The 21,965-nt window shown below is 49.3% G+C and overlaps 1 protein-coding gene across 3 annotated transcripts in view; it reads right to left on the bottom strand.

The window, feature by feature from the left end:
* E2F3 (E2F transcription factor 3) overlaps nucleotides 1-6,692 on the bottom strand; it is a 72,970-nt gene extending 66,278 nt beyond the window's left edge. For all 3 annotated transcript variants that reach the window (XM_027602860.2, XM_027602861.2, XM_027602862.2), the window contains exon 1: nucleotides 6,465-6,692. Coding sequence is in view for 1 of the 3 variants with exons in the window: in XM_027602862.2 (XP_027458663.1) it covers nucleotides 6,465-6,482 (18 nt within the window). In the remaining 2 variants the exon portion in view is untranslated. The remainder of the gene's footprint in view (nucleotides 1-6,464) is intronic.
* Between the last annotated feature and the right edge of the window lie 15,273 nt (nucleotides 6,693-21,965).

Below are 21,965 nucleotides of genomic sequence, written 5' to 3'. Positions count from 1 at the left end.
CAGGCCTCATCTACTTACTTTACAAATAAGAACGAACTCCTGCAATCTTCCTAACCCCCCCCCCAACCCCGGGGGTTCGGGGGTGAGGTACTGTGATCTTCCCATTCTACTGGTTAGGAAACTGAGACGAAGAGGTTCGGCGTGCTAAGCCCCAAGTCATATAGCTGGTGCGCGGAGCCAGAGTAAGAACCCAGGGGCCCTGGCTCTAGACTCCATCATCTGACCCTCATACCCAGCTGCCCTTCCCTTGTCGCCTGAATTCAAGGTGAGGGTGCCGTTTGGCACACGGGCCTCCCTCTCTCCTAAGGCCTGCCAGACCCAGCGGGACTCAAAGGGGATGGGGCTTGGGGCCCACAGGGTTACAGCTCTGGTTTTCTAGCTCTAGAACCTTGGAGCATCAGAAATGGCAGCGGGCAAAGGAGAGGGTGAGCTCTCAAGCTCTCGGGGCTCTGAGCTCCCTTCCCGTGACCCCAGGGTCCGGAGCCACAACCACTGGGGTCATGAAAACTAGAGCATGCCAGAGGAGCCAAAAGGCTCTCCAGGGTAGCCAGGCATGAGCTGGCCGGGAGGACCAAAGGGCACTCGGCTTCTCGCTGCCTGGAAGACGGACTCCGTTTACCAAAATATCTTCTGGAACACGAGTTTCACTGATAAGCACAACCGGTCTTCACGCTCCTGAGCGCTCCCTGGCCGAGAGGCCGGCGCTTCGCACAGCCCCTTGCGGGTCTGTGGGCGACACACAAGCCATAGATCCGAGCCCCTAACAACTGGATGAACTACAGCCACCTCAGATTAGGTTTCACTTTTAGGCTCCAGGGCTTGAAGTGGTTCTATTTTTAAGCTTCCTCAGTTCCACCAGTAAAAGCTGACATTTTAATGAAATGCGTTCTGGGTTTTAGGGGATGGTGACTTCCTCTGAAAGTGTTAACTGACCAGCCACTTGGTCAGATCAGAAGTCTTTCCTGCGGGAAGAGCCTCTAGCCCAGTGTGACCCGGCAAGGACCTCTGAAAACCTGTCCAGTAACTCCAGACGTGGATGGCCCCGGACAAAACTTCCAGCACTGGAGCTATTTGGTGCCCTGCACTGAAAAAAGTTTCAAAAGTCCTCTTAGGTTCTCTTCTCTGTATGTTTCCCCTTTTAACAAAAGCATCCGAAATGTCATATACACAGAGAATAAGCTTGTAACAAAGCTTTAAAAACACTGCCACGTTTTTATAAGTCAGTCATTCCTTCCATTTTGAAAAATTCCCTTTCATTGAACATCTAAGTCACTCGCTTATTCTGAATATTTGACAATGAGCTGTTACTCCAAGACCAACTGTTCAAAGGATACTTCCATATGTGCACGTCAAAAAAAAAATGTCACCCCCTCCTGAAGGCAACCTAAAATGGACTCTATACATCCGATTTTTCCCATATAGGGCACCTGAGACATAGTTAACCTTTTCTTGGTGACTGAAGCTTCCTCTAAGAATTCAAGTCTCTAATTTCAGTCCTGGCTTTGCCATGAGCTAGCTTGTGACCTTGGGCAAGTAACTGAACTCCACTGGGGCTGAATTTCTTCACCTGCAAAATGAAGGGATCTGGTCAGAGGATAACTGTTGCTTCACAGCTCTCAACGTTAGGAGTCGAACGAAGACCACAGGAACCATCGATTGTTGCCCGTGCTAACCGAAAGCGTTTTTCTTAGGGACTGTCGAGTTATAAGAATACTGCCTGGACCCTACAGATAGCCCCAGACAGTTGGGCCAAAGTCACTTATAGTTGACCCTTGAACAACACAGGTTTGAAGTACATGGGTCCACTTCTATGGGGTTTTATTTATTTATTTTTTGTAGTACTAGAAGTGTATTTTCTCTTCCTTGTGACCTTAACAGTTTCTTTCCTCAGGCTTACTTTATTCTAACACTGTATGTAATACACAGGCAAAATCTGTGTTAACTGTGTTATCAGGAAAGGTTCAACAGTAGGCTGTTGGTAGTTAAGTTTTTGGGGGAGTCAAAAGCTATACTCAGATTTTTGGTTGTGTGTGTGTGCTGTTCAAGGGTCACCTGTACTTTTCTTCATCTCTTCCCTATTCCACCAGCTGTTCATTCTCCCTATCGGCCTCCAGTGGACATAAACCCCTGCTTTAGCTGACCAATCTAAGTAATGGTCTGCTTTGCTCAGGTTCTCTCCAGCAAAGCAAAGTGCATGGGCTTTGTGATACCATCTGGCACCCAGTGGGCTTTATCTCCTCTTGCTCAAAGTGATACTCCACCATGGCCACAAGACTAACTCCCCAGTTGAGGTCCGGGGAAGACTAAGAATGCATTCTTGTGACTTGTACATTCTTTGAGTTCTAAAGACACACTGCTTTATGGGGGTGGGGGGAGTGTTTGAAGCAAAAATGACAACAGAAAATAAACCAATTTCCTTCTTACTGGAGCAATGCTACGTGCGTTACCCCTCTATAGGAACCCCCCTCCCGGGTTTCCTGTCCTCACCTCAGTTGTTGCTTTTCTGAGCCTTCTGTTGTCTAACTTTTCTTTGCGTAAGATACATTTTCCAAGTCACTCTGTGAAGCCAAAGAGTGGATCAGAGTAGGCAGAAGAAGATACCATTAGTGGTTTCCTATATTTACTGCTTTCCCAGTTTATCTTCCCTTCTTAGTCCCATGAAAAATGATTAGTAGAAAAAAATGCTTCTTAGCAATTGTAAATACAGTCCCTAAAACACTATTTTAAAGCTGCTAACAAGCATGAGAATATGCATTAAACCACATGCTTATTAGTACCTCGAAGAATTCAGGAAAGTTCCCCTCTCTAAAAACCAAATTGAAACACAGAACGTGATAAGAATTGAATCTACTTCTGTGCCTTGCACTCTTTGGAGTGGTTTCATGGGCATCGAGGCAGGACTCGATATCCTGAGCACAGGTCAATGGCTGGCTTTCTCTCATCCTGGGTTTAAAAACGTTAGTAAGAAAGGAGGTGGTTACAAAGGAATGGGAGCCGGTGAGCCTGGCAAAGTGGCTGTAAACTGGACAAATGGAAGACAGGTAAACCCTGTGAAATCAGAAAACTAAGGATGGATATCTGAAGCTTTGCCAAATGGGTCCCAGTCCTGTGGAAAGAGGGCTGAAGGTGTGGGTGGTATATCTTTGGGTAGGCAATCAAGACAGAAGAGGTTTTGTTTTGTTTTTCAAGTAGGCTCCTAGCCCGGCCCAGCGTGGAGCCCAATACGGGGCTTGAACTCATGACCCTGAGATCAAGACCTGAGCTGAGATCAAGAGTGGGACGCTCAACCAACTGAGCCCCCCAGGCGCCCCAAGACAGAAGAGTTAAAAAGAAAACTACTGCATGAGATCTCTGAGAAATGAGAATAAAAGCAACTCCCCGCCTCCCCTCCCCCTCAGCCTTTAAATCTCCAGGTGCTGCTGTTTATTCAGGCCTAAGCTTTGAGTATTATTTTCTGTTTTCAAGTTAGCTTTACACCGCACAACATTAATCTCAGAATCTACTCTTCCAAGCATTACACAAGGTGATGACTTATAGGAAAAAAAAAAAAATCCTTTCCTGTGCGCAAGCTTGGGTTCCTCCACTCGCAGCGCCACATTTAAGGGTGCTTTGTTCGAGAGGATGATTAGAGTGGCGCCCTGGGTACTGATTATAGAGGAGCTATTTGTACTGCCCGAGTCTGGGCACTGCATTATATTAAAACTTCCATTTTGGGGTATGTAGTGACTAAAAATTCTCTCCTAGTTTAAACTTGGCATCAACTATATATCTCAGCAGAAGCAAGATTATTGAGTATAGAACCACAGGAACCCGGCGTTTTTCTTTTATACTCGCACAGGAAACAACAAACCCAGCTACAGCATCTATGGCTCCTCCATTCTCACACCGAAATTTCGAGCACTGTGGGTTCTTTCCCAAAGTATAATGAGGAGGCTGCTGTGACTGGATTAAATGAAATCAGATGTGAAAGGCCACTGTCTCTCCTGTTAATAGATCCCAAATTTTCTAGGAGGAGAATGAAATAAATCTCACCTTCTTTTTTAGAAGAGGCAGAAAATGATGAAGCCCTTTCTGCTTCAGAAAATAGCACTTCTGGGCCTCTACAGCTCTTCCATTTCCAAGAGTCCACCAGTTGAAAATGAATTTACCTAGAGCATGCCTCTGCCTTGCTGACAATTGAGAGCCAGGAAGCACAGACGGCACCCTGAAGGGAGCAGGTCCATGGAGTCACGGGAGAGGTAGAGCCCAGGTGAAAAAGTGAGGATGAGTTGATCTAAATTTATCACCACTCAGGGCACAAGATCATGTACAGGCAGTTCGACACCAATCTCTATATAGTCCTGGGACTATAGTCCTAGGACTAAAATAGGGACATGTCCCTATTTTACCCATTGCTGAAAGAGCCACGTTCTGTGGATTTAAAAACCCAAATTAATTCGGTATCATTAATTACATATCACCTTAGAAAACCTTTAACCCTTTTACTCTCATAGGTAAATAAACAAGGCAGTGTGCACAAAGTCTTAACACTATTTCTCTAAGTTATAAAAGAAATAACATTTCCGAATGTTAATTTTGTTGGATATCTACTATTTGCCTGGCACTGTGTGAAGAGTTTTACATGCATTATCATATCGAACTCTTAAAAAGAAAGAGAACCTTAACCTTAACCCTGCTATTGTTCCTATTTTACAGAAGAGGGAAGCTTTTGAGAAATTAAGTTATTTGCCTAAGATCATAAAACTTGTAAATGACAGCAGCAATATAGCTAGTAAAATAGTACTCATATATTTTCTCCCATTAAAAAAAGGTTGAGGATCTCTTCCTGTAAAAAGTTGTTAGATGTTCTTGAGAACTGGAACCAGGTGGGTCTGCAAATCTGGCCACCAGAACAGAGTTCTCAACCTCTTCTTGGACACAAAGTGTTTAAATGGTTACTCTGCTCAGCCAATCACTTAGCTGTCCCCAAGCCATCTTCTGCCTTAGTGGAAGAAGATGAACAAAATTTCAAGGCTTAAATAGAAGTTTAATATAATTTGGTGAGAAAATCAAACTTTATCTTCAATGCTCATGATTTTGGAATAATTTCATGGAAAGAAAGATAAAGTTTTGACATAACTTGGAAGACAGGGTAATTTTTATACTTTAAACACAATGAACTACATCTAAGTTTGGCTAGACAGTTTTGGAGGCTCGACAAGCAGGCTAAGATTCAAAAAAAAAAAACAAAACAAAACAAAACAAAAACCCAAAAAAACCCCAGCAATCTGGTGGTCTCATAATTTCCCATTATCAAAACTACTCTCCCATAAATCTGAATCCAATCCAAGAATTATGTCAATAGGTGGTTGTTTCAGATTAGGTTTCTGATACAGTAAGAGAACTATGTAAGGGGCCAATATGCTTAAAAAATATTCTAAACATGTTCAGGTCAGATGAAGTTAACAGTATTTAATGCTAAAAGCATGGAATATTCTTGTGCCTGAGATCCAGCATCCTGGATACAGTATGTGTAAGTAGGTACTGTACTCTATCTCCCCCCTGCTGGCAGACCCTTGTCACTAAAAACGATGAGCTTCTTTGAGACTATATGAGACTGTATCACACATCCTCAGCAAGTATCTCTGGGGCCGGAAAGCAGTGAAGATCCAACCATGGGAGAAATTGGAAAGAGTAAGGGAATAAAAAAAATCTTCATTATTCCAAAACCCATCTCATTTCCCAAAGTGCTGCGTAGGTGCTGACTTTCTTAAAGAGCCCTGCAAAATCTTGATTCTCCAAAAAATACACCCATTTGGAACTGAGACAAGGTGAGGTCAACGACTGGTATTATCAACAACCATAGCTGTCTCGCGTTCGTTTCTAACCTCGTGGGGGCCAACCCTCACCACGAGGGTGAAGACAGGAGCCATGGAGGAAGGGAATGAAGGAGAGAAAAGGAGAAAGGGGAGAGACCTCCGGGCCACACTTCTTTCTAGTATCGACAAAAAGAGAAGCCGCATACTGACCTAAATCATCTCTCAAAGGCGCTTTATAAATTACAGGGACAAAGGGAGGGGGTGGCGGGTGGCCTGGGAATCCTACAGACACCCTACCCTCTGACCCGCCCCCCTCCCCCTCCAGCACAAGGGAAGGAAGACAGAAAACAGAGCTCAACTCGGCCATTGGCGAGAAGCCCCCCCTCCGCTTTCCGATCGCCCATCCATCGGCCCCCTAGAAAAAAAATACACGTAAACACCATACCCACCCCCTGGGGCGGACACTCCCGGCCCGAGGTTCGTAGAACCGGAGGCCGGGGCATTTACTTAGTTAGATTTTTCTTGCTTACTCATTTCCCTCAAGCACCCAACCCCCCGTTCCCACTCCAAAACCCCGCTCAACCGCCTACCCCCACGGCTTCAGCCCCCAACAGAATCCGGTGCCCCCGCGGCGGCGGCAGCCCCCGAGCCGTCCCGGTCACTAACCTGCTGCTGTAAGGGCATTTCCGAAACCAGCCTGGCTCCGGGGGAGGTGGGGGGGCCGGCTGGAGAGGGGGCCCGGAGGGCCGAACAGACCGGCGGCGCCGGGCGAGGGCGGGCGCCCGTGGTGGGGGGGGGGGTTAGGGAGAGCAGAGGGAGGGTGGCCGTGCCGGGGGCGGGTGCGAGGGCGCCGGGACCGTCCCAGGCCAGGGAGCCGGCGAGCAGGAGGAAGTGGGTGCCCCCCTCTCCCCCTCCAGCGCCCCCTCCCGCCGCCGCCTCCTCCCCAGTCACAGGCGCGTCCTCCGCGCACGTGTGCGAAACGTCACCGGCGGGTCCCGGGGAGAGGGACAGACCCAGGCGGCGGGACGGGAACACGGCTGCCCCCGCCCTCCGTCGCCGGGGGGCGGGGAGGGGGACAGGGCGGGGAAGGAAGGGGCAAGGGGAGAGGCGGGTCAAGGGCAGGCCCGGGGCCCGGCGAGAAAGGCCCGGGCGCTCAGGCCACGCGGGCGCCGCCGCTGCCGCCGCCGGGATGCGCCCAGGCCGGGGCGCCTGCCCGCGAGTCCCTCACCCCCGGACAGCCCACGCCCCAGCTCGCACCCGGCTTCCAGCCCCACCTTCCCCGCCACCTCTCTCCGCCTCCCCTGGCCCCTTTGTTGCCGGGAGTTACAGATCCCAAAATGTGTCAAGCGCGGCATGGCAGAGCCCCTGCGCCCCGAGCACGCCTTAGGGACCCCCGGCAGCCAACAGGCCTCCGAGGCCGGCGGGGGGTGATCACCCCAACAGGCCCCCCCCGGTTTCCAGCCCCCAGAGTCCCCCACTCCCCAGTTCACTACTCCCTCCCCCACCCCCTTCTCCATCCGGGGCGTGACCCCTTCCTACGCCCGAGAAAGAGGAAGCTTCGAGTTGAAGGGGAGGGGAGGGTGGGGGTAGGGGAAAGTGCAGGAAAAGAAGGGGGGGCCGCGAAAAGTTTCAGAGTGTTTGAAGTGGTCCGCGCCAAGGCAAGCCCCGCTGCCCCGCGCGCCTGGCGGAGCCCCCCGACCCTCCGGGCGCAGGGGCGTGAGGGGGAGTGCACAAGTCTAACAATAAAGCCCAGTCGGAGGGGCAGCTGCCGAGGCCCACGACGCTCGGCCCCGCGCTGTCCCGGGGCGGCCCTCAGCGCGCCCACCACCCCGCGCGGTGCGAGCCCACCTCCCGCCCGGGCTGGGGACGGTGGGAACGGGAGGGCATTACCGGAGGGCCGCCGCCGCCGCCGCTGCCGCCGCGTCCCAGCGCTGGTGGCTGCTGCAGCAGCCCGGCTCTGCTGGAGGGTCCGTGCGGCGTGGTGTAGAGGAGGCTGCCGGCGGTCTGCTCCGCGCCGGGGGCACTGGGGAGGAGGGGGCCGGCGGCGACGGCGCCGCTTTGGAGGGAGGAGGAACAGGAGGTGGTGGAAGTGTTCGTGGTGAGGATCTGGATGTACGCGCCCGGGGCTGCAGCGGCGGCGGCGGCGGCGGCGGCGGCGGCGGCGGGGAAGCCGGGGCTGGCTAGCAGTGCCCTTTTGTCCATGGAGGCTGCAGCGGCGGCGGCGACAGCCGCCCCCTCCCCACCCCCGGCGGTCACCAGGTACTGCTCCAGGGCGGGCTGGATCCCCTTTCTCATCTCTCGCTCCTGCTCTTTTTATTGCTATGGTATTTTAATGTATTGTTTTCAATTTCTTTATTATTTGCAGTCGGAGTTTCCAAGTCTCTCCTTCTCTCCTCCCCGCCCGGCGCTTCCGAGCCCCTTCTCTCTCTTTTCTTTTTTATTTTTCCGCACCGCACGGGCCCCGGGGGCCAAAAATAATCGGGGCTCTGGAGAGAGGAGGGTCCCGGCCGCACGGATATCGGGCCCCGAGGGGGGATGGAGGCGTCGGGGGCGGCCGATGCAACGGATTGCGAGGCGGCGGCGGCAGCCCGGGTGCTGCGGCCGGCAGCTGAAAAATGGCTCCAGGAAGCTGCTGCTGACAATGAATGAAGGGATACGGTTTACGCGCCAAGGTCCTCCCGCGAAACTCAGATTTCCCGCCGGCTTTTCAAACCATATTTGCATATCCCCGCCCTTCAACCCGCCGAGGACCGTTCCCACAGCCCATTGGGCCTCTGCCTCCTTACTTAAGTCCCAATCGTGGCGCAGGGCCGCGACTTGCTGGTTTCCATTGGCTACCGTGCATCATGGTTACCGGGGCGACAGGGGGCTCTATTTGCATAGGTCTCCTTGATTGGCTGAGGGAGAGCAGGGTTCTTAAGAGGTGGGGCAAAGCCTTTCCTTCTCTCCCACGGAAAACCACGCCTTGTCCAAGCTCCGCCCGGTCCCCGCCCGCACGCCGGGCGGGGGCTGCTGACCTGGGCAGGCGCTCAGCGCCGGCGGACTCAGTGTCGATCTAGTCTGGAGTGCGAGTTTCGCTTTTAGAAATTGTCAAGGTGACCAAGGGGACACTTGCGGGAATTCACTTTCCTTTGGCCAGTCAGTGTAATAGAGGTACACGAGCCGGAGATTCTCCCACATGTGCTCCAAAGGCAAGATGGACCATACGGACGATGCCTGGCAGGTGGGACCTGAGCCCTTTAAATCGTGGGTTTCTCTTATCCTGAAATCCAACCAATGCCGCGGCGAGAGCTGATCCGGAGGCCCAGGCTGATAGACAGAAGCATGTGGGCAGACGGGATCGTGGGGGCAGAAGGTTCGACTGACGTGATTGCGGGCACCACTTTAGTTAGCCTTCCAGATCATTCCTGGTAGCTTCATTATTAGCCTGGATGGGGTTTAAGTAAAAATGAACTCTGGAACGTTTGGGGCGAAAGCTCACCACGAGTATTGGTTTGAGTCCAGCGGACCCCCCCCCCACACACACACACACTGGCCAGAAGCACCCAGGGCAGTTAATCTGGGCTGATTTAGGACTGATCTGCGGGTTTCTAATCCACCAAACAGTAATCCGAAGGAGTACACGCTTCCCACGATGACGTCTTGCTCCCAGCAAACGCTTCACGCCCAGGAACCAGCGCTTTTCAGTCTCGGTTTCCTACCAAGTTCTCCGACTGAAAGCAAACGCGACGATCCAGATTCATTCCAAAACATTTTAAACTTTTTTTTTTTTTTTAGTAAACCAGAAATTGTCACCAGAAGTCTATTAAATTATTGTCAAATCGACTTCTGTATTGATGTAACTCTGTTCATGGGTCTTAAAAAAATTGATCGCTTCTGTGAGACTGAACAGGAAAAGGAATGTGGGGAAAGGTGTACGTGTCAGTCGTCATTTACAATTCCGGTCACCGAGAATTGTACAAAATAGCCGCTAAGCGGGTGTTCATGGAGTGATGAGGCTTGCGATTCTTCATGCCCTGCTGCAAAACTTTGCTATTATTGTTATTTTTAATAATAATTTCCAAAAAATTCGTATACTCAGTATTATGAAAGGCCCGGCCAGATATGTCAGTTGAGGCTCGGACTCCCTAATAGTTCAGTCCTGTTAACCTAGTCTGAAACAGGACGAGCTAAAAGTACTGTTAAACCTGGCACCAGGCTCAGGAATGTTTTGGTCTTGCATGCAAGCTGGTTGGGGACGCATGGCCTAGTCCCCAAACACTCTATCATAAAACTGACACTCTCTTTAGGGCAGATTAGGTGGTATTCGGAGGGCATCAATTCTTGTTGGACTAGAGGCATACTGTATAAGCAGTTTCTTTGATCTTGTTCCATCGATGCTGCTTTCCACCGTGGGTCACTACTGAGAACCCTCGTTCGGTTAACTCCTTGGATATTACCACCTGTAGAACATCACTGGCAGCATGGTTTTGGTGGTGGCAGTGAGGGTTGTGCCCAAGTCGTGAGAGACCTGCATTTTTAAGACTAGAGACAAGCCCAGGATTTGGAACTGTGTACAAAATCCTGGCTAGATCTCCCTGCAAGTGATTTACATTAAGATGAATATGACAGTCACATTCTTATTCTACTTTAGCCAAGTTATATTTTCAATGTAGGGTATTTGGTAGAAAACAAATGTTTTGACATTTTATGTCTTGTGACAGAAAATAAGATGCTAAAATTTGAGGTAGGCTATTGATTTGTGGAGAGGCAGCATGTTTTACTAGAAAGATAATGGGTTTTGGAGCCACTTGCTAGTTATATAACTTTAATCTTTAAAAGCCTGTTTTCTCATATGTTCAGTGGGAAGTCATATTGCAATGCCCATATTACAAGGTCATGATGAAAAGAGGCAATAATAAATGGAAAGTGCCAGGCATATAGCATAGCAGGTGCTCAATAAGCGGTAGCTATTTATGATTCTATTTATTTGTGTGATTGTGCTTTGTAGCTCTATGTAGTCCAATCTGACTCCCAGCCTCAAATCTTCCCAATTGCCCGTGGATGTCCACTTGCTGTGGCAGCTTAGCTTTGTCCCAGAGTAGGAGCACAGTGATGTCCTGGTTAGTAGGGATTCTAGAAAACTGACTCAGAAGTTCAGGGTAATAAAGTCCTCGCTGCTGCTCATCCACTCCCATCTAATGGGTTAGTGGCTCCTGGCTGCTTCCTGACTCTGAGCCTTCCTGTCATTCCCTTAAAGGTTAGACTGATCTAGCACTTGAGCCAGATAGCTCTTGCCAACCACCACCTCCTTTCTCTTGCTTTGACAGTGGCCCAGGCAGCTAGTTGTTACAAAATGGGCTTGTATAGTTAGTTTGAGTGGTGGCCCCTCAAAAAAACATGTCCTTATCCTATCCCTAGAACCTATAGTGTGAACTTATTTGGAAAAAGGATCTTTGCAGATGTAATTAAGTCAAGGATCTCAAGATAAGATCCTTCTGACTTACCTAGGTGAGCTAAATTCAATGACAAATATCCTTAGACACCCAGAGGAAGGACACAGAGGAGAGGCTTTGTTGAAGATGGAGGCAGGGGTTGGAATGAGCAGCTGAAAGTCAAGAAATGCCAACAGCCACCAGAAGCTAGAAGAGGCATGGAGTAGAATCTTCCATAAAGCCTCTGGAGGGAGCAGAGCCCTGCCAACACCTAGATCTAGGACTTCTGGCTTCTAGACCTGCGATAGAATAAATTTCCGTTGTTTTGAGCTACCCAGTTTGCGGTAATTTATTATGGCAGACCTGGGGGACTAATTCAGTCTGCTGGCCTGCCTACCTGAATCTCAAACCTCTCCGCTTCTACTCACCGGTTTTGTGCGGTTGCCAAGAGACCATTCCTTGCTGGACGCCAATGACACTGATTGTCAGCCCAGGCTAGAGGCCCTGTTGAAGACTTTTCAAAGTATGACTTGTTGCAGACTTACCTAAGGAGTTTGTAAAAATGCAGATTCCTGAGCTCTCCCCAGTCCTAACGAGCCGGAATCCTTTGAGGCAGGGCCCAAGCATTTTATTTAACAAGTCCCTGCAGGTTAATTTCTTCAAGCACTAAAGACTGAGAGCCAGAGTCCGCTGTATGACTTTGGACTTCGCATTATTTCCTATTCTAGCTCCAGCTGGAGTTGCCACTCCTGTGCCTAAATGCCTCGATGGGTGTTTCTCATCCTCCTGCCCCTTCTTATCCTGCCAGTTAACATAATAAGCTCAGAATTCCTATTCACGCATGTACACACACACACACACACACACACACACACACACGTACTATATATATATATATATATACATGCATATATATATATATATATATATATATGTATATAAAGCTGGATATTGTAATCTTCTCTAAAAGTCTTCATTTTCAATTTCAAAATAAAATTTTGCCAACATCCATCAGACAAATATAAATAATTCCTAAGAAACAGTACCCATAAGCAGTTTTGTGGCAATTCAATATTAAATCTTCAGATAGAGAAATCGTAGGCTCAGGACACTAAAGAAACTGCTCATAAGCCCAGAAAGTCTTTGGAAGAACGAAAGTTTAAATTGTGCCTCTAATTTCAGTTCAGCCAAATCCGGTTGGCACACTGGATTTAGAGTATATAGCTTTAAAATGTGAGGGTCTGGAGAAGACTGGTTTAAGAATTTAAGGCTTTTGTAGTGCAATTCAGTTAGTTGCCCACATTGAAATAACATTCTCTGTTTTATCTTCCTGGTTAGGAAGAGCATGTCCTTAAGCCATTACCACATCACACACTAATAATGAAATTTCTAGGTGCTTATCCTAGAAAATTGACCATTATAGTTATTACAGATTGTGGTTTAGATACCCAAGTAGAGTTTCTTGTCTTCAGCTCTTTGTCCAGGAAGGTACTGTTTGGATAGAGCTCTTGTGTTTTTATTATTTATTTATTTAAGATTTTATTTATTCATTGGAGAGACAGAGAGAGTGGGAATGGGAGTGGGAGGGGCAGAGGAAGAGGGAGAAAGAATCAGAAGCAAATTCTGCCCTGAGTGCAGAGCCCGACTCTGGGCTTAACCCCACAACCAGGGGGTCATGACCTGAGGTGAAACCAAGAGTCAGATGCTTAATGGACGGAGCCACCCAGCTGTCCCTGGTGTTTTTAAATAAATCTAGGATGAACTTCTGGCACAGTGCATGGCTCTCAAACACTTCCACTGAATCTGCATCTCTGATTGGAGTTCAGGAATGTGCCTTATTATAAACAGGGTAATTGTGATGCAGGCAGTCCACAGGACACACTTGGAGAAACATCCGCAGGCGTCCATCCATGACCTAGCAATCTCTGCCCTATAAACTGGCTTCTTAGGCAACTACCTAACATCGACCTGAAGTACCTTTCGTCATGCTCCATCCTGATCACAGTCCCTGGCCTCCTACCAAAAGTTAACCATCAGCCCGATATTTTTAGTCTTCACTTCCCTGTAATTTTTTTTTTTGAAGTTTCATCACCCAAATATGCATCTTTAGAAACGATAGTTTCATTTTGCCCATTTAAAGAAAATGTTGATATGCCTTTTAAGTCTCTTTTAATCTATGGTTCCTCACTCATCCTTTTATTTTCCTTACAATTAATCTCGAAGCATGGAGTGGGTTGAATGGTGGCCCCTCCCACAAGATATGCCCACTGGGACCTTTGATTTTGACCTTATTTAGAAAAATGGTCTTTGCAGAATGATTAAGGTAAGGATCTCAAGATGAGATGACCTTGGATTAGGATGAGCCCTGAATCCAATGTCAGTTATTTTATAAGAGAAGAGAAGAAGAGAAACATAGAGGAGATAATGGGAGCAGAGGCAGAGAATGAAGTGATGTGTCCCTAAACCAAGGCACGCCAAGGATTGCCTGTAGTCACTGGAAGCTGGGAGAGGGGCATGGAGCAGATTCTCCCTCAGGAGCCTCCAGAAGGAAACAACCCTGCCGCCATCTTGATTTCAGAGTTCTGGCCTCCAGAACTGGGAGAGAAAGAATTTCTGTTGTTTTAAGCCTCCTCGTTTGTGGTCGTTTGTTATAACAGCTCCAGGAGCTCACTCAAAGAATTTGGGCCCTTTAACCTCATGGCCTGAATTTGGCAGGCACACTCATGGTATAGTTAACCCTGCTGCTCTGTCTCCTGCATTTCCTGCAGATTTTGCAGCTGGATCCACGGTGTGGACCAGCCTCAGGTTTGATTTGTTTGGCAAACCTGAGGCATGCAATACCATTTTGTCCCTTGTTCTGTGGTCTTAGCAATCATTCATGCTCCTTATTTTCTTTTTCCCACCATATTTGTCCTCAATACTTTTCTGCATGTGAAATTTGTTTTCTTGGACTTGAGCGAGAAGGGTTCAGGTAAGCCTGTCTGTCTTCCCAGAGCTCCATCTTTCATTGTTGTCATGAGGATGGAGGCTTACTTTCTGAGATTTCTATGTTGTGTCCCCTCCGCCCCTACTCCAGTCTAGTGTAGACCTTCCCTTTCCTTCTTCTGCCTTGTCCCTGTCCTGGTCAGTTTTTGTTTTGTTTTGTTTTTGTTTGTTCTTGTTTTTGTTTTTTTAGAGAGAGAGAGCATGTGAGCGGGGTGGGAAGGGGTGTGGGAGAGGGAGAGAGAGGGAATTTTAAGCAGACTCCATGCCCAGTGTGGAGCCCGACTTGGGGCTCACTTTCAGGACCCTGAGATCATGACCTGAGCTGAAATCAAGAGTTGGACGCCTAACCGACTGAGCGCCCCAGGCGCCCCTCGCTTGGTCAGTTCTGATTCTATCCTAGCACTGCCTGCTTGGTGTCTCCTCATCTGAAAAGGGAACCCGGAGGGTTTTGGAGGCAGAGGCTAAGACTGTTCCTGTCCCTCCAGACCATCCTACCACTGTCCTTGCTCTCACCTGCTCCTGGGGGGCAGAACCCCCCCACAGTTTCAGCTGCCATCCCCCTGCCGCTCTGCTCACAGCCCTGTGAGGCTCCGCTGGCTCTTTGGGGGTTCTCCTGATCATAGGTCCAATGGCACTACCCTGTTCTTTCTTTCTTTCCCAGACACAGGTGCTGATACCAGGCAGCTTTTCTGGTAGTTGGTGGTCTGTTCCCTCTCATTTGTATTTTGGGACTCATGGGGTTACTCTGTCACCAAATTTTGTCATAAACATTGCTCATGGGGTACTGGTTTTCCTATCTAGAAGTCCTTTCTGTTTTCATACGGGGGTAGGGAGAGATTGAAGAACAATGCTGCCGCATTGCCATGTTCGGATTTACCTTTCCTTTTTTTTTTAAGTCTATATTTTAATTTTCGTTAACATACAGTGTTATATTAGTTTCAGGTGTACAATATAGTGATTCAACAATCCCCATCACCTACTTCACCCAACCCCCAACCCCCTCCCCTCTGGTCACCACCAGTTTGTTCTCTATGATTAAGAGTCTGTTTCTTGATTTGTCTCTATTTCCCCTTTGCTCATGTGTTTTGTTAAATTCCACATATGAATGCAACCAGAGGGTATTTGTCTTTCTATGACCAACTTATTTCACTTAGCTTTATGTTCTCTAGATCCATCCATGCTGTTGCAAGAGGAAAAATTTCATTCTTTTTTTTATGGCTGAATAATATGCCTTATATATATGTATATATGAATATATATATATATTGCATCTTTTTTTAAAAGATGGGTTTATTTATTTGGGAGAGCGAGAGAGAGAGAGAGAGAACAGGAGCAGGGAGAGGGGCAGAGGGAGAGGGAAAGAAGTAGACTCCACACTGAGCACAGAGCCTGACACAGGCTCAATCTTGCGACCTGGAGATCATGACCTGAGTCGAAGTCGAGAGTCGGACGCTAAACTGACTGAGCCACCCAGATGCCCCTATACCACATCCTCTTTATCCATTCACATATCAGTGGACACTTGGCCTGCTTCCATAGTTTGGATATTGTGGATAATGCTGCTATTAACATAGGGGTGCATGTATCACTTTAAATTAGGTGGTTTTTTTTGGTATTCTTTGGGTACATACCCTTACCTTTCCTTTTAATCAAATTTATTTTGAATCCACCACATTGGACTGTCATGAAAACAATGCAATGCCGGCACACGTTTCCATAAGCGTGAAGGGAAAGGAACATTATAAGCTGTTTTCTTTCCAGGTTATCAGATAGAACTTGAAAAAGTGAGCTGAGGAAGAGAAGCGGAGTCGAGATGCTTAACTTTACTTAGGCAGTGACTCCAGTGAGATCTAGAATAGGAGGAAGTGGGGGGACACAGCTACCTTTCCACACTGGGTAGTCTGGTTGTACCTCTTTCTTGTGGGTTTTAAATAGGGAATGTTGTTGGCAGAGCATCACAAATGGGTCTGTGGGTAGAAAATGACTTTTTCTTTCCCACCTTGGTTTCCTTGACAGCATTGCCTCTGGTTTCCCATTCTACACTCCTGACTTTCCAGAACTTCTTAACGGCTTCCTTTTCTTCGTTATTCTCTTAAAAATCTCTTTTCAACCTTCTCCTCCTCCTCTTCTATACATTCTCCCTAGACAATATTTTTTTTAACAATTATTATAGTAAAATATATACAACACAATATTTATTGTTTTAACCACTTGTAAGTATACAACAGAAACTCTGTACCCGTTAAATAATAACTCCCCATCCCCCATGTCCACCAGTTCCTGGTAATCCCCAGGTCTTTGTGAATTTGACTACTCTGGATCGCCCGATGGAAGAACCAAGCGGCACCCGGAGATTTTGGAGGACAGGAGGTTTATTTAACGCCGGCAGGCTCAGAGGAGAGTGGTCTCCAAAGGTCTGAGCCCCGACTACAAACAAAGGGGGCAATTTATACACTTCTACTTGCACATACTTGACACTTATGGCGCATGCGCGAAGCGGGGCAGGGAGAGGAGCCCGGATTGGTGCGTGTGAGAAGCAGAGCAGGGAGAAGACCCCGGAAGAGCCCCGGGGCAAGGACTGGGACTCTCCCGCTGGCACGGTCAGCCGTCTTAGGACACAGATTTTCCTCGTCATTACCCCCTTTGATGCCTCTTTAAACACCTAGTTTAGAGGGCATCATCTTCATCTTCTAAGGGGCAATAGTGAGTAAGGAGTAACTGGAGTCTGATTTTAGCATTTTGAGTAGTCATAGACCTAGTAAGGGCATTAGGAATACAAGGACCAAATGCTACTATGAGGAGAAGCAATAGGAGGGGGCGGACAAGGGAGGCGAACCAAGGGAACCACTGTGAGAGGGTATCCCACCAAGTTGTCTGCTGGAGTGGTTCCCACCAGCGATGTACTCGTTCCTGTAATTGGGTCAGAGTTTCGTGGACCACCCTGGACTCATTAGCTTAGCAACAACTTTCCTCCTGTAAGAAGAGGCAGAGTCGCCCTTGCGTGGCCGTGAGCAAGTCGAGCCCACGCCTGTTTCGGAGGACCAGTGAGGCCAGTGAATTGAGTTGGCTCTGCAGGGCCAGGGCCGACTGAGTGAGGGCGGAAAATCTGCCATGAGTTCTTGAGTTAACCCCTGGTACTGAACCTGAGACATCCCAATGCCAGCGGCACCGAGGGCAACACCTGATGCGGCCAGCAGGCTCATGATCAGAGGGATGGCCTCAGGAGAGCATCGAGGGCGGCTAGGGGGTCTCCATATGAGTGGGGCATCGCTCCTGGGGAGGACTGAAAGATCGGGTAAGAGACTGACAGGCGTGCATGATTGATCGCGCGGGGTGATGCAGATGTATACACCTTGATCACAAGCCAGAAAAGTGGTGTTAGGTGCACAGACCCGAGAGTGGCCAGTGACAGGAGAGGAAGAGTTGCCATACAGCGGTACCAGAGCCAGAAAGGGATAATCTGAGGTCCCCGGCGCCGAGGTGGGAGGTGTGGCATGATAGACACTGACATGGTAGATTGGTTGAGGATGACACCTAGGTATTGGACGGGACCGGGCTTTATACAGATCCAGCAGTCAGACGCTAGGGTGGATTCGAGTGGTTAAGCGCTTGATGGGAGGCATTAATCATACCTAACAGTTGCACTATAGATGCTTGCTGCGTGTGGATGGGGGACCTGGGGATGCGCCAGGGCAAGTTATTTTCTGTCTGACTCTGGGGGTTGACTGTAAGGCTTGGAGTGAACATGGACTTAATCATAAATTTGGCCATGGGGTCCGTCACCATCGGGTGATATTGGCCCAGCGGGAGAATGATTCCTGTACCCACGATGTGGCATTGGGTTCTAAGACTGAGAGGGTGAGCGGCATACAGTGATTGTTAGAGCAAGAGGGTGGGGTGGCGTTGCGTGACAAGGAAATCCGGATGTCACTGCACTGTTTGACATGTCACTACCTGGTGAACCATCGTTCCATTCCCAGCCAAGTCGCCACCCATCACTCACATCCCCAGGCTTGCAACTGAGGGCAGGTGTTTGGCTGTTGAGGCATAGGGCCCCCACAGATGTAGATATGTACCAGCTGGTAACCTGAGTGAGGGCCATGGTAGGAACACTGTCTATAAGGTTCCCAGGAGGTGTCGAGAAGCTGGCATCCATCAAAATAGAGGTTAACCTTTGCTGTGTGCCCATCCCAGGTGGAAGAGGTCAGTGGGGGCACTGGTGGGGATTGAGGGGGATAAGCTGGAAAGTCCATTTACCAGTAATGGTGATATGAGAGTTTGCCCCCCTTGCCTGGCTGGGCAAGCTAGAGGCAGTGCGGAGGAACAGCACACCAGGTAGCAGAAGACCGGGACTGACTGGGGCCAGGAAAACTATGGTGAGGGTGCCTGGGTGGCTCAGTTGGTTAAGTGATTGCCTTTGGCTCAGGTCATGATCCTGGAGTCCTGGGATCGAGTCCCGCATCGGGCTCCCTGCTCGGCGGGGAGTCTGCTTCTCCCTTTGACCCTCCTCCTTCTCATGCTCTCTCTCTCAAATAAATAAATAAAATCTTAAAAAAGAAAAAAAAGAAAAGAAAACCATGGTGAAATGCGCTCAGGAGTAGACAGCAGAGGGCCAGTAAAAGTGGGATCTATGACCTTAGGTAGAGGGAGCCATCATGACTAACCCGACAGCAGATGAAACCTGTGGACAAGTAAGTGCAGTAGTACACCCTAGGGTCACCCAATAAGCAATGACAATAGTAAGCCTCTGGGGGAAAGTCCAGTCAGGAGGGGCAACAGTGTAGAGTCCGACTCCCAAGATGAGGGAAATCACACTGATGAGAGGCAGGGACTACGGTGAGCAGGTGTCCATTAGTCGGTGGGGGTCTCATCGAAGGTGAAGCCAGAGTGAGTTCGTGAAATCTGGCTGGACTCTGCACTGGCATGGCTCCTGGTCCTAATGATGAGCTTTCTTCATTCTGGAGTGGTGGACCCACGGGGTGACACCTGAGACCTTGAGGGCAGTCGGGATGGTTAGAACAACAGTGTGGGGCCCTGTCCACTGTGGTTTGAGGGGGCCTTTCTTCCAATCTTTGACCCAAACTGAGTCCCCTGTCTGGAAGAAGTGTACCTGAGACCCTAAGGAGATTGGCGCCCTCTCAGTGGTGTACTTTTGTAATTTATTTAGGGTGGCCCCCAGGGCGTGAAGCTGGTCCTTTATCCCTTTATATCCAACCTGATGCAAGTTTCCTGGAAGGCCGTCCATATATCAGTTTGAATGGGGAGAAACCTGATGTCCCAGGCATGCAGCGAGCACATAGGAAAGCTAGGGGTAGCAGATCCAGCCATGGGAGGTTAGACTCCTGACAAAACTTTGCTAAGGTTCCCTTGAGGGTGCGATTCATTCGCTCCACTTTCCCTGAACTTTGGGGCCCGTAAGCAGTGTGGAGTCTCCAGGTGATGCTGAGAGATTTGATCAAGACCTGTACAATGTCTGCCACAAATGTGGGGCCATTGTCACTATGGATCGTTAATGGTAGGCCAAACTGGGGCACAATCTCTCCCACAAAAGGACTTTAGCTACTTCCCAACTTTGCTCCGTCCTGGTCGGGAAGGCTTTGAACCACCCGGAGTATGTGCATACTATTACTAGGAGATATCTGAACTCCCTGCTTGGCTGCACATCTGTGAAGTCTACCTCTAGATCTTCAAAGGGGGTTGCTCCCATCCTCTGGACACATGGAGGATACCATGGTACAAACCGAGCATTATTTTTAGCACATGTTATGCATCATCCACTCATTGCTCAGCACAGTGCCGCCAGCTGACTGATGTAGTTGTGCTTCTTGAGAAGGCCTCTAATGCAGTTTTTCCCAGATGAGTGAGTCGGTGGTGTTCCTTGACTAGATGCCCTCCAGTTGCTTTTGGAACGAAGATGCGCCCATCTGGCATCATCCACCATCCCTTTTCAATCAGGGTGGCTCCCTCAGCCATGGCCCATTCCTTTTCCTTTTTAGTGTAACCGGGCGGAGGAACTTCTTCTGGGGTGTTAGGGCGATGGTGAGGGAAGGGGCTCTATCCATGTCCTCACTGGCTGTGGTCTTGGCTGCCTCATCTGCCAGATGATTTCCCCGCACTATGGGGTCATCTCCTTTCTGGTGTCCCTTACAGGGCAGGATTGCTACTTCCTTTGGAAGCCAGACGGCTTTGAGGAGTCTCAGTATCTCCTCCTTGTTCTTGATAGCTTTTCCTGCTGTGGTTAAGAGGCCCCTTTCCTTGTAGATGGCTCCATGTATAGGTACAGTAGCAAAAGCGTACCAAGAGTCAGTATGGATGTTGACTCACTTGCCGTCACCGAGGGTGAGGGCTCGGACTAAGGCATATAATTCAGCCCATTGAGCTGACCATCCAGCTGGTAATGTCTTAGCTTCTAAGACTTCAGTGGCTGTGGTTACTGCATAACCCACTTTCCGGGCACCCTCTTGTAGGTAACTGCTGTCTTTGCTGAACAGCATGAGCTCTGGATTCTTTACAGCTTGATCCCACAGATCTGGACGGCTCGCGTACACTTCATCAGTCATCTCAAAGTAGTCATGGTCTGGTCCCCCCTCTTCCATGGGGAGAAAGGTTGCTGGATTTAATGTCCTTACTGTTTCAAGGGTGACCTGTGGGTTTTCACAGAGGAGCCCTTGGTATTATGCTAGCCAAGAGTTGGAAAGGAAGCGGTGTCCTGTGTGTTCATGAGGGACACAACAGCATGAGGGACCTTGACATTAAGTTCTTGCCTGAGGGTAAGTCTGTCCGCCTCCTTGATGAGTAGGACTGTGGCTGCCAGCGCCCTGAGGCATGGTGGCCATCCCGCTGCCACAGGGTCCAGCTTCTTTGACAGGGAAGCAACTGGCCGTTGCCAGGGTCCAACAGTCTGGGTGATTACCCCGAGCACTATTTTTTCCCTTTCATGTACAATGAACTAAGGGTTTTTCTACATCTGGTAGGCCCAGGGCTGGAGCCTGCCCCAGGGCGGTCTTTATCTCTGTGAAAGCGGCTTCTGCTTCCTCAGTCCAGGCAGGGGGTTCTCGATCTGGTCCCCCTAAGAGATCTTAGAGGGGTCTTGCTATTGCCAAGAACCCAGGGATCCAGATGCGGCAGAATCGTGCAGCCTCCGGGAATTCTCGTAGGCCCCTTTTTTTGCCTGGGGCCATGGCAGGGAGACGATGACTTTCTTTCTCTCCGGCCCTAGTTCTCTCTTCCCTTGGGTGAGGAGGAAACCAAGGTATCGGACCTGTTGTTAGATTTGTGCCTTCTTCCATGAGGCTCCATATCCCGAGAATGACAGGAGCTGTAGGAGGGTCTTTGTGCATTTTGGTCAGTCTTCTTGTGTGTCACTGGTGAGGAGGAGGTCATACACATACTGGAGGAGGGTGCATCGTGTGGCCTCTCTTGGGAAGCTGACCAGGTCCCCGGCCAGTGCTTGCCCAAAGAGGGTTGGTGAGTTTTTAACCCCCTGTGGGAGGCACATCCAAGTCAGTTGCATCTGGCGCCCTCTATCAGGTTCCGACATTCAAAGGCAAGTCGTGGCTGGCTCTGGCGAGCTAAGCGGAGGCAGAAGAAGGCATCCTTCAAATCTAGGCAAGTGAACCATCTGGCTGACCCTGGGATTTGGCCGAGGAGGGAGTATGGATTCGGGCCCAGTGGGTGCAGAGAGATGGTCACCTTGTTGATGGCCCGCAGGTCTTGAACAGGTCGGTGTCCCCCTCCTGGCTTCTTGACTGGCAGGAGTGGGGTATTC

This window comes from Zalophus californianus, chromosome 7, assembly GCF_009762305.2.
Source record: "Zalophus californianus isolate mZalCal1 chromosome 7, mZalCal1.pri.v2, whole genome shotgun sequence".
Classification (NCBI taxonomy): Eukaryota; Metazoa; Chordata; class Mammalia; order Carnivora; family Otariidae; genus Zalophus; species Zalophus californianus.
The sequence above is the reverse complement of the archived record's forward strand: the minus strand, read 5'-3'. Positions and strand labels throughout refer to the sequence as shown.